At 45.6% G+C, this 13,119-nt stretch overlaps 1 protein-coding gene across 1 annotated transcript in view; it reads left to right on the top strand.

Annotated features, from left to right (window-relative positions):
- The window catches only part of MFSD2B (MFSD2 lysolipid transporter B, sphingolipid), a 42,314-nt gene extending 35,666 nt beyond the window's left edge, over positions 1–6,648 (top strand). The window contains exons 12-14 of the mRNA XM_090031746.1: positions 486–629; positions 2,566–2,742; positions 4,615–6,648. Coding sequence (XP_089887872.1) covers positions 486–629; positions 2,566–2,742; positions 4,615–4,672 — 379 coding nt within the window. The 3' untranslated portion in view covers positions 4,673–6,648. The remainder of the gene's footprint in view (positions 1–485; positions 630–2,565; positions 2,743–4,614) is intronic.
- Positions 6,649–13,119: the final 6,471 nt, after the last annotated feature.

Genomic DNA, 13,119 nt, shown 5'->3' with positions numbered 1-13,119 from the left:
CTGCTTTGGTTCTGGGTCAGAAGCAGTCTCAATCAGTGGAAGGACAGGCCCCCTTAGTGTCCTACAGCTGCTTCTGCATGCTACCACACTTGAGGTAGTTGCATGATAAGGCCTCTGGAAAAATCCAAGTGGCCACAAATCCAGGTCGGGCATTCTTGTCCATTATTATCACTATTGTTATTGTTGTTGGTAAAAGTAATAGTATTAAGCAATAACTTGTAATCGCGTGGAAGGGGCTTGGTTGCCTTATCTAGGTGTTGTGGTTCTGTGGCCTTGCAGTGTGTTTTGTGCATTTCCTATGACAATTATGGCCCTCCTTTCAAACAAGGGCACCTTCCGTTTTTCCATACTCCACTCTGTGATTTACAAAATCATTGTACACAATCAAACCTCCAAGAAAAAGGACCCTTTGCCAAGTCTGTCCATGAAAGAGGCTCAGACTTCTGCTGGAGGCTGTTCATTCCTCTTCTCTTGCTGGCCTCCAGGTCCATGTTGCCTGATGTTGTTGATCACTTCCGCCTGCTGAATCAATACGTAAAGAGGCCTGAAGCCCTTTTCTATTCTTCCTATGTCTTCTTCACCAAGTTGTCAGCAGGGCTTGGATTAGGAATGTCTTCGGCAAGCCTTGAGTAAGTGATTGTTTCCACTTATTTGGCTTTTATTATAAAAAGATTCTGAGGGCCTTCATTTTTTTCCTGTGCGGCTAATCACCACTCACGAAAGCAGGATCCTGGCGGGTATAGATAGACAAGATGTCAGTTCGAGTTGACTACATCATGAACCTGGAATTGTTCTCATCCAGGTCAGACCTTCTGGGCAGTGAGACATTTACACTAACATATTTCAATTCAAAAGTAGCAGAGCTCCTTTTAGATATTTCTTATTTACTTTAGTTTCATAAATCTCAGCTGCAAATACAAGTGAAGCTAATGTAGACCCCAAGGCACAGAACACAGAAACTTAGCACTGCAGTAACACTGCTGAAGAGATACGGCTCTTTAGGAAGCATCCCATCCCTTAAGGGACAGGAAAATTTAGGTTGGATATTAGGAGGAATTTTTGAGCTCGGAGAGTGGTTAAGTACTGATACAGGTTACTAGGAATTCATATTACTGGACATTTTTAAAGTGGAGATTGCCAAACATTTGGTTTGGAGAGGGCTGATCTTGCCTTGGACCTCCTGTGGTCTCTTCCAGCCATATTTGTCTTTGGGAAAGGGAGCAGAAATGGTCTCTCGTTCTCTGTTTTTACAGAGCCAGGCACAAGGCTGCCAGATTTCCACTGACATTGCTAGGTGTTAGTGTGACAGAAATGCTTATACAGCACTCCAAGTCTCCAGGGGCAGAAGCTGAACAAATGGAAATGATTATTATGGAAAAAGAGAAATAGTCCCAGTATCAAAGGACCTTTTAGAAGTTGTGGCTACCTTGTCAATAGCATGTTTGTGGAACCTACAATGTAGGCTATGGGTCCAAATCAGTTTTCAGCAACTGGAAACTTTTGGTTGAAAATTTCTTTAAAACACTTGTTTTTTGGCTGGCTTTACTCTGAGTTAGGAAGATCACTTTTATAGCACGCAATCAAGTCCCATTTGGTAACTGTGATTTTAACAGTCTGTTTTCTGCCTCTACCACAATTTGAAGACTGGATAACCAAAATAGGATGGTGGCCGGTTGTGGTAGCTTCACTGTGGACCTTGCCATGAAACACCCTGAAGTATTTTGGTCAACAAGCTGCTATGAAGTTTGCAGCTGATGCCATAATACTTTCTCCTCAAGAAAATAAGTCTCCTTGTTTTTAGACACTACATATGGAAAGCTCATAACTAACATATTACTGTCAACTGATTAACTCTGCTTCATTCCTCTTTGTGAGCTTCCAGCCGTTTGCCATCTGCTGGAGACCAGAGCTGATATTTATAGGAGAGCGTAGGAGGCAGATTGATAGAGAATGGGTAATAACTTTTCATGGTGCATGGGCAGAGTGAAACAGAAGAATACCACAACCTGGGACAGCATAGGTTAGGGTACCATCAATTATGCTGAGTGGTACCTAGGCCCTGAGATAGCATGGCACTTAAGAATGTGCTTCGCTTTAGGCACTGAGTAATTCCACTACTGTTTCACAGAGCACTTAAGTCTGTACTTAACTTGAAGGTGATTACTGCTCTTGGAGGCAGTGTGACTACTTATCTACTTTTAAAGTTAAGCACATGCTTAAGTACATTGTTGAATCACTTTTCAGACAAATGCAGCTCTGTAGGATTTCATCTCACTATTGCCGTAGTCGGTCACACCATTAAATGAAGTAATAAACTTGTTTAAAAGAAGATGGGGAGGAAAATGGCATGAAAGATCCATGCCAGCTCTCAGGGAAATGAAATTCCATGTTGGCATTGATAGGAGCAGGACTAGCCACCCCAGGGGACAGTTAGCAGACAAAGGAGTAAAAAGGAGGTGTAAGAAGAAAAGGGAGCAAAAGTCTGGGTGGCTGGGATTTGGGTCAGGGGCTTAACATAACAAATAGCATGTGAATAATAGTACTGGGCATGTGGCTGTTTCCTAGGTTGGCCGGATACAAAGGAGGGGCCTGCAGACAATCCAGCAGTGTGATCCTTGCACTAAAAATCCTGATTGGGGTAGTGCCGACCATCCTCATTCTTCTAGGTTTATTCATACTCCTTTTCTACCCAATCACCGAAAAAAGTCGAAAGGAAACTGAGCAGGCTCTTGAACAGTTAAGGTAGGTTTAAGTCAGCAGCAAATTGCGGTGACCTGACAGGGGCATTTGGAGTGAGAGGTCATCTCAGCATACTGATCCCACCCTGCTCTACCTCTGTTTCTCATCTGACTCAAGCCTCGTAGTCACTGTCCTTTCCCAGCGCTTGGCTGCGGTTGGGGGTTAGATGCGGGTGAGCCAATTGAAACTGAATCCAAAAAAGACAGAGGTGATGATGGTGGGCAGACTGCATAACTTGGGAGGGATTAGGACACCTATCACTGGTGTTCTGCCTCCTCTTGTCACCTAGGTTTGCAGCCTTGGGGTGCTTCTGGATCTTCTGGGTCCGCCTGGATCTTCAGGTGTCAGCTGTGGCGAGAAGCACCTTTCACCAACTCCATCTGGCGAGAAGGCTGTGACCCTTTATTTCATGTTCATATCTGGTTACCATCATCCATGCCTTCATGACCTCAGGGCTAAACTTGCAATGTACGGTACCTAAGGCTGCCCTTGACCATCCAGAAGCAGCAACAGAAGGTGCAGAGCACGGTGGCCCACCTTCTGACAGGGAGCATATAACTCCAGTGGTCCAGAGTCTGCATTGGTTCTCAGTAGCTTTCTGGGTGCAATCCAAGATGCTGGTTTTCACATATAGGGCCCTAACCAGTGTTTCTCAACCACAGTGCCTTAGTACCACGGGGTGCCATGAAATCCTTTCAAGGATGCCAAGGGATGCCACACAATATTAGAACTGTGATGTGAGCAACCAGATAAACACAGAGATTTCAAATAGAAGTCCAATGTGTCAAAAACGTTTTGACCTGTTGTGGTCTTTTTGAGTTCTTTGCAGTAAATGTCCTATTATTTTTCAGTGGTCAAAAATAAGGCAAAGCTCAGAGCCAGCATTTGCCAAGGGGTGCCCTGAGTCTTATGAGGGGTGCCTTGAGTCTAAAAAGGTTTGGACCCTATATCACTTAGGGACCTTCTCTCTTATGCCTCACTAAGATCCCTGAGGTCAGTCGAGAACAGCCATCTGTAATCCCCAAGTCTGCTTGGCAAAAACAAGTGGATCACTAGCCCGTGGGTCGCTAGGGCAAGAAAAGTTGCCTCTTCAACACACAGGCAGGAAGAGCTCTTAGGAAGGACAGTACTCTCTGCCTGCAATAGGAAAAATAAGCCTCACAATAAGGAAGGTATTTCTTGGAAATGGGCCGTTAGCTAGAGAAACTCCAGTTGCTCCAGGAAAGAAAGTCTTTTCTTGAAAATTCTGAGACTTTAACAAAAAAATGAACAAGGCTGGGGGTAGGGAGTGGTGGCTTGGATGTATTTGAGAGCTTTCCATTTTATGTTATTCTGTTCTTTTCTTGTTCTTCTGTTTTGTAAGTGATTCTGCTCTCTTATTGTAAGCTGCCCAAATGTAAGTGATACAAATCATGCAGCAAAATCTCAGAACGCACCAGTGCAGTACGTGTTCTCGGGGGTGGGACGCAGCACGCTGCCGTTGTACAGAAGTTTTGGAGGGATGGAGGGGATGGCTGTTCTATCCAGTCAAAACTACAGGTGAAGAAATCCTTAGCTAAGGAAAATGTAATTAATCATGACCTATCTTTTCTTGCTGACAGCTTTCTTTCCCAATTAAAAAAACCTAGGCTGAAGGTCTAAAACTTCAGACCTGATTTCAGTATCAAAAGACCTTTTAGACCTCATTTGTTCAGTTTAAGACAATATTAAGTCCTCAGTTTACTGAGAGGCTATTCTCTTCTCTCTGTTCTGGTTGTCTTTTGAGGTGCCTAAGTTTTAGTTTTTGCTAAATTTGGCAAAACATACTGAGAAAATAACAGCAAGCAGGAAAAAATGGAGACTTTGTCATCACCTGATCCTCTCTGCCTTTCACAGAAGGAACCATCCCAGTTGTGACAACCTGTTTGAAAATGAAGGCAATACCCTGAGATGAGGATCCAGAAAGCAGTGGCTTTCAAAGAAGAACCTTTGATTCCAGATCACTGTACCAGTGTTCGGTTATCCTGTAGATAATTATCAGAAGAATAAATGGACTGGCCTTGATTGACAAAACCAGGAAGATTCTGAGTAGAGTTCAATGAATGCAACTTAATGCCCCACCTGAAAGAGGTGTTAGCCATGCTGAATCAGTATTAACCAAATCCCCAGCACTGCTGAGGATAACATGCAGCTGAAGTTGCTATTGGGACATAAGGCAAAGATGCTGTGGTCATGGAAGATCTCATGGAGCTGCTGGCAAAAGCAGTATCCCAACGTGCTTAGCCGATTACTTTATTCTGACCTGCACTGTCTTTGTAGTCTCTGCTGAACACAGGATTTTCTTTGCTACCTGTCCTACCCTATTTGTCTTTGTTGCCCTTCACCATAGTAGTGGCTGCATCTTGATAGTTGATGGATGTGATCCCTGGGGGGCTTATATAGCAGTTCTTTTGCAAAAGCACTTTGGGATCCTGGAGGATGAAATGTCCTAAATAGATGCCTGAAGTTCTTTTTTAAATGAAAAGCCCCGGGTGCAGTTTGGGACAGTCATGTTATGAGGATTTTCCCATGCACTGTCACTCTAAACTGGAGCGATTTAATTTTAATTTGGGGAGCTACTGCCAAAAATGTTTTCTAAAGTGACTAGTGATTTGGGGTGCCTGATTTTTTGGCTGTGCCACTTAACACACAGCTGTGGTCCTGACTGTGACAGTGTCAGTGCTCATCACTTTCTGACAGGCACCTTTAAGGCATCTCACATTGAGGTACTTAAGGTCAGTAGTCACTTTGGGAATTGTAGACAGTAATATTTTCTATTTATTTGCCTTCAGTGGTGAATGCGTGTATGACTTGCATGAGACATCGCTTCTCCGTACAGAGAGCTGCCCTCCTCCTATTGACGTGCTGCAGCAGTGTTACTGTTTTCAGCACACATACTGCATTTTACAGTAATGATACTGTACCAGTCACACAGTTGGTGCCTTTTTGAATCAGGGAAATCATAATGTGTTAGAAGCATTAATGAAAGCCTCATCATACCTCTGCCTGGAGGATGCATTACTGGGCATGTTTTACAAAGGGAGATTGGCACACAGAGATCAAGGGATTGTGCACTCAGGGAAGGTAGCATGCTGTTAGCTTATTGCGCACTAGATACTCCAAATAAAAATGCCATGCAGGCACTCAGCCCATGCTAAATGTGCCTTTGCACAGTGCAGGCTACTGCCATTAGGAAGCACTTGATCTAGAGCACACTGGAGTCTACAGGAGTTGGTTTAGGCCAAGATTGCTTCCAGGTCACCCAGCAAGTGAACAGTGATAATGAGCCCAGGATGGTCTAAAATCAGTAGTGCTCGATCTTCTAGCACTGTGGGCTGGGTGCGTGATGCAGGGCTGATTGTGGAACATGCAGAGGGTGCTAGATCAGCTACGTAGTTGGGCCTATACATTGTGCCGTACACACCAGGATTCATAAACTTGCTGGGGTATTAATCCTAGCTTGGCCCCTGCTTCTAGCAAAAATTTTAAAAAAATCATCAAGTTTAGTGATCTTGACCTCGTGCATGGCAGCATTCATGGGCCCAAATAAAATAGAAGAATTATAGATAAAAGATATAACTGGGTATTTTTGAAATTTTCAAATATAGAGTTGTTCTATTTTATATGATTATCAGAGTTATATTTTTTTTTGATGATATGAATGTATTTTTCTAAATGAGAAGCTTAAAGAATGAATTTGGAAAAGAAAGTAGGGTTGGTATTTTCTGTGATTTGTGTTTTCCTCAAGGATCAATGTTGGTACTGTGAAAAAATGAATGTGTATATTCCTTCTTTCAACACTGTTTAAACAATCACACTCATTGTATCTGGGATTGAAACAATCAGATCTCTGTATTGTCATCTGTCTGCATTAAATGTTTACACAAAGTACCCCTTTGTTTGAGAAATATTTATCTCTGCTTTTGCTGGAACTTACAGGCATGGCTACAAGCCCACATTTCATCTCTGAGGCATGCAGGGATTTCCACATGTATTGAATTCCTACAAGACCAGAATTTGGCTTTAAGACAGTTAAATTCTGAACTCCAACTAGCTTCGAGTATCAGGAACAATAACAAGTCCTTTTTCAGATATGTGGGGAGCCGGAGGAAAAGCAAGGGCAACACTGGACCCCTGCTGAACCAGATGGGGCAACTGACAACTGACGCCCAGGAAAAAGCCAGCCTATTAAATGGGTACTTTGCGTCAGTTTTTCATCAGTCCCATGGGACGCCCATGCCTGCTACGGGACAGGGAGATCCGGGTGGGGGAGATCCCCTGCTCTCCATAAATGCTAACCTCGTGAAGGAACATCTTGAGAAGCTGGATACCTTTAGGTCAGCTGGCCCAGACAGTTTACACACCAGGGTACTCAAGGAGCTGGCGAGCGTCATAGCCCAGCCCCTGGCACCGATCTTTGCAACCTCCTGGCACTCTGGTGTAGTGCCCGAAGACTGGAAGACGGCCAATGTGGTGCCGATCTTCAAGAAAGGGAGGAGAGTGGATCCGGCTAACTACAGGCCCATCAGCCTGACTTCTATCCTGGGGAAGATCTTAGAAACGTTTATTAAAGAGGCCATCCTTGATGGACTGGCCGACGCCAACATCCTAAGGGATAGCCAGCACGGGTTTGTTGTGGGTAGGTCTTGCTTGTCTAATCTCATTTCCTTCTATGACCAGGTGACCTATCACCTAGACAAGGGAGAAGAGATTGATGTCATATATCTTGACTTCAAAAAAGCCTTCGATCTGGTACCCCATGATCACTTCTTGGCAAAACTGGCTAATTGTGGCCACCATGATCTGCTGGCTGGGAAATTGGCTCCGTGGTTGAACCCAGAGGGTAGTAATTGATGGCAGTCACTCATCCTGGTGTCTTGTGACCAGTGGGGTCCCTCAAGGCTCTGTCCTTGGACCCATATTGTTCAACATCTTCATTAATGATGTGGGCATTGGAGTCAGAAGTGGACTGGCCAATTCGCCTATGACACCAAACTTTGGGGCAAAGCATCCATGCCAGAAGACAGGCAGGCGATCCAGGCAGACCTGGACAGGCTCAGCAAATGGGCGCATGAGAACCTGATGGTGTTTAACACTGAAAAATGCCAGGTTCTCCACCTCGGGAAAAGAAACCTGCAGCATCCTTATAGGCTAGGCAGTGCTATGCTGGCTAGTACTTTGGAAGAAATAGACTTGGGGGTCATCATTGACCACAAGATGAACATGAGCCTGCAATGCGATGCTGCGGCTAGTAAAGCGACCAAACGCTGGCTTGCATCCATAGATGCTTCTCGAGCAAATCCCGGGACGTCATTCTCCCCTTGTACTCGGCCTTGGTGAGGCCGCAGCTGGAGTACTGCGTCCAGTTTTGGGCTCCACAATTCAAAAAGGATGTGGAGAAGCTTGAGAGAGTCCAGAGAAGAGCCATGCATGTGATCAGAGGTCAGGAAAACAGACCTTATGACAACAGGCTGAGAGCCATGGGCTCTTTAGCCTGGAAAAGTGTAGGCTCAGGGGTGATCTGATGGTCACCTATAAGTTTATCAGGGGTGACCACCAGGATCTGGGGGACCGATTGTTCACCAGAGCGCCCCAAGGGATGATGGGGTCGAATGATCATAAACTACTACAAGACCGTTTCGGGCTGGACATTAGGAAGAATTTCTTTACTGTCCGAGCCCCCAAGGTCTGGAACAGCCTGCCATTGGAGGTGGTTCAAGCACCTACATTGAACACCCTCAAGAGCAAATTGAATGCTTATCTTGCTGGGATCCTATGACCCCAGCTGACTTCCTGCCCTTTGGTTGGGGGGGCTGGACCCGATGATCTTCTGGGGTCTTCCAGCCCTAATGTCTATGAAATCTATGAAATCAGCTGTAATTTTGAAACTGAATTCTACATGCAGGCTCAGGCCCAGAGTTTGGTTCAGAATCTAATTTGTTTGTCTCCTTTTAGATTTACTTTAATGCATTTTGGATTTAAAGCTCAAAAATATGCCTATCTCCCTGGGAAATCGCTGTTGAGGGAAACTCTTGAGTAACCTAAGAAATGGTATTGAGGCATTTGAAATAGTTGCTGTGTTTGTAAAGGTCAAAGCAGGATAGATAAGTGAATCCCAAGGTCTCCATGTAACAGAACCAGGTGTACTGCAGCCTACACTGTGCCGGTGCCAGGTTATGTGACAAGGTTGGGGACATCCATTTTCTAACACAGAGTTTGTTTCTAGCAGGGGCAGGCCATCAGATGAAACCCAGATGACAAGCTTATGAACAGGGGCTCCCATCCAGGCTGCAAAAAACAGCCACCTGTTAGAACTGCAGGTGCTCAAGGAGTGAGGTCCTGCTCCCGTTGCAATTCACAGCAGACCTCGGGATTTCAGTGGGAGCAGCTTGGCCTGGCTGTCAGCATTGTGCTCATTCAGCTGTGCATACCCTTCTTATCCTGCTCCAAACCTCTGTCCTGTGCTCATCAGGAGTTGCAGAGTCCCACTGGAGGTTAGAAGGCCAGCAGCTGAATGGGACATGAGCACGGGCAGTGCAATGATCCCAGCCCAGCCAGAGCCGAGAGGGAACCTGTGACAACGCCCCAGGGATGTCCATGCTTGTTTGTGCACAAGTGGGTGGTGCAGATCAAGGGAAGGCATTACGAGCCTAGACAGTGCTGTGTACACAGAGGCTCTCCAGCAACACTGCACAGCCATCAAAACCAATTCCCTGTTTTTCTCTTGATGCAAATGCTCAGATAAATGCCTCCGTAAGAGTGAATAAAGTGTGCTTTGATCAAACACATTTAACTTCATCTCTTTATTGGTACTGAAAAACTGTTTCTGGAGTGTTAACTCTCCATCATGGCTCAGGGGTGATCTGAAGGCCACCTATAAGTTTATCAGGGGTGACCACCAGGATCTGGGGGAACGTTTGTTCACCAGAGCACCCCAAGCGATGACGAGGTCGAACGGTCACAAACTCCTGCAAGACCGTTTCAGGCTGGACATAAGGAAGAATTTCTTTACTGTCCGAGCCCCCAAGGTCTGGAACAGTCTGCCAGCGGAGGTGGTTCAAGCACCTACATTGAACACCTTCAAGAGTAAATTGGATGCTTATCTTGCTGGGATCCTGTGACCCCAGCTGACTTCCTGCCCTTTGGGCAGGGGGCTGGACTTGATGATCTCCCGAGGTCCCTTCCAGCCCTGATGTCTATGAAATCTATGAAATCAAAGCCCATAGGAGGTTCTTTGCAAATAGCATCAATTTTTGAGATTTGGTTTTCCTGGACAATGAATCAGCCTGTACAGAATCACCAACCAAACCCCTGCTTTTGAAGGGTGGGAGTGTTTCTTTTTATCTTATAAGGAATCACCCAAATGCTATGCAGGCTTGCAGAATGGGAGTCCAGGGCAGCACTGTTGTATTACCAGTAGGAAGACTGCCCAGCTCCAAGTGCACAAGCACTTGCCCAGTCTAAGTTCACATCCACGTAGCAGGCATTCTTCAACTCAACCCCCGATGAACTCCTGGAGACCAGCAGATCAGTGGAATACGACTTCTCTCTTTTTTATGCAGCTTCTTTTCCCAGGCCACAGGATCCCTGTGCTGTGCTATGAGCCTTTCCAGCACTTGCAATTCCTTAGCAGTACTGTATCAGATATCAAGACAGCATATGCTGTGCATTGTTATTGTATGTCTGTCTATAATATATGCAGGATACATACTTAATATATGAAAAGCTGGAGCAGGGCAGGGGTTGCATGGGCACCAGGGCTAGGGACAGAAGTTACACATAAACTGGTTTAAGTGATCAGAAACTAGTTTAAATAGGTAACAGAACAGAAGCTCAGTGCACATAAACCAGTTTCAAAATGACTGAAACTGGTTTAAGATAAACTTGGTTAAATATAATATCAGACTTAACTGATTTGGGTCAAACCAGTTTATGCAACTTCTGTTCCAGACCCCGTCCTGGTTTAAGTTAAATCAGAGTATCCCAGCATGTCTTCCATGTTGGGCTGGGCTGGGCTGGGCTGAGCAGGGGGTGTCACAGTTGCCCCTGGAACACGGCTTTGCAGCTCTGATATGTAGCCTTTTTTGGCTCATATAAAGAGAATAGTTGTCTTAGATTGCTCTATTCCACTTACGATGCGAATGCAATGCTGGAAAATTGTATGATCAACCTGAAGTTTAAAGGAAATCAACAAGTCCATCATAAGGGAGCTGCACGTATCTATACTTTCCAAGTCCTATCTGCTTGCTTTACTGGTTTGTGCATGCTGTTGTCTTTGAGGGAAGTATAGTTCAGCCAGGTTTTCCAGCTGGTGTACTACAGTCCCCATGTGGCCTGCAAGGCATTAAGTTGTAGCCCCCAGGTTCCTGCTGGGTTTCCACACCACACATTGCTCTGGCTGCAAAGCAGCCAAGTCTCTGGGCTCCCCCTTCCTCCTCCAGCTTCTGCTTTCTGTCTCACCCTAAGGGGTGAGGCAGTGCAATGCAGCTCAGCTCAGGGAGCTGAGGGTGAACCGAGCCACATGAGTGCACAGAGCACTTGTGGGAGAAGGTGCCCACGAATGCATGCGGTGCTTTGGGGGGAGGGGAGGAATCTGCAAAGTGTGTGGCTGAAAGGGCTCATGGCTTCTCCTGATACAGCCCATAAGCATGTGGCCCGTGGTGTACGCAGCCCCAGGCAACTTAGAAGTTGATTTAGGCCCTTCCTAGAGGGGCACACCCAAAAGTAACTATGGAGCACTGTACCTCTGCCACTAAACCCCTCATTTGTGGAGTCCCATAAATCCGGTCCTATTCAACGTCTAAAGACAGCCCTTAGGTGAGCTGATAAGGTGACATGGACTCAAAGCACCATTAGTTTGCACATGCCATCCAGGTCTACTTGTCCTGTACCACGCCTGAGCATGACACCACCAAAATGGCCTACTGCTTGGATGAGACCACCTCATGGAAGAGAATGGCTAGCTGAAGCTGCACCTAAGCAAGGCAGTGATGCAGAATTGGTTGATTTGGGGTGTCATTTAGGACCGCTCCTAGATTTCTTGCTGACATTAAGCTCACAGAAAGCAAGATCCATGAGTAATGCTCTCTTTCACTTCCAACCACTGAGAAGACTCCAGCCCATCCTGATGGACAGACTATGATCTGGCCGTAAGTATTCACTCTTTCATCACCTCCTGCCTGGAGTACAACAGCACTTCTGGTACTTTAGCATATGCTGTACTCAGTATAACTGAGCACAAAGCCCTCTTTGGAGTTTCCAGCTAATGGAAAAATTCTGTAGCACATCTCATCTGCACACCAGCTAATCTGTCTGCTCTCCATGCTGGCTTCCCACAGATTTCTGAGTAAGGTTTAGAGTCCCAGATTTTGTCTGAGATAAAAATTGTGGTTGGCAATTCTGCTATGTCAAGTGCGATGGGACTTGATACTATTAGGGTAGAGAAGGAGTAGTCAGGCTGTATCCTCAAATCTGGAGTTTTGGCCTGACAATACACCTGTTCATCTCAGCCTGCCATTCTGTGACTAATCACCCTGACTGGTCAAACTGGTCCAGCAGAACCTGAACTTCTGCCCACCCCCTGTCACTGGAGTGGCCACCTGGGGTCAGCTGACTCTCCATTTCCCCCATATAAACCCCTGGCTTCAAACAGGAAGTATCTGGGCAATAAGGTTCAGTTTGATCTCAGACTGCCTTGCTTTTCTTTCTGGTTTGTTTTTTGCTTGATCTCTTGGCTTCTCAATCTAGCTTGCTCTCTGACTCCACTTTCTGCCCGATCCTCCAACTACCTGATTTGGCTTGTTCCTAGACCCTGCCCTTGGATTGACCTCCTGGCTTCCTGACCTTGCTTGTCCCTGGAATTTGTTCATTCCTCCCGACCACAGTTGGCACCTCAATCCCCAAGTGGCCCACGTTATATTACTTTTATTGTCCAAGCTGAGAAGAATGCAGAGAGAAAACAAAGCCACAAAAATGAAGGCAATTCAGCTTTTAAAAATTTTAATTTTCAAATGTGTGGGACATGCAGGGTTGCCATTCCAAGAAAATCTTTTTTTACTGACAATCTGATAACTTTTTACTGACATCCAAATTTTTTTACTGACTTTTTTTTACTGATATGTATTTGACATAATGTAACTGTAACCCCTCTGCCAGGCCCTGGATGGCAGTAACAAGAACCATGGTCAAATGTAGATGTGTAATACCAGTTTTTAGCAGTCTTACTTGACACAACGGTTTTTACGTTATGCTGCCTCTTCCCTATGGCTCCAGTACTCACCTCCACATCGTGACTCTACCCTGAGCCATGCTGACACTTACCCAACCCAACCTTACCCTTGATGGCTCCACTCCCTGCACCCT

The sequence above is a fragment of the Crocodylus siamensis genome, chromosome 1 (genome assembly GCF_052110815.1).
Source record: "Crocodylus siamensis isolate JL-2025a chromosome 1, ASM5211081v1, whole genome shotgun sequence".
NCBI classification, from domain to species: Eukaryota; Metazoa; Chordata; order Crocodylia; family Crocodylidae; genus Crocodylus; species Crocodylus siamensis.
The sequence above is the reverse complement of the archived record's forward strand: the minus strand, read 5'-3'. Positions and strand labels throughout refer to the sequence as shown.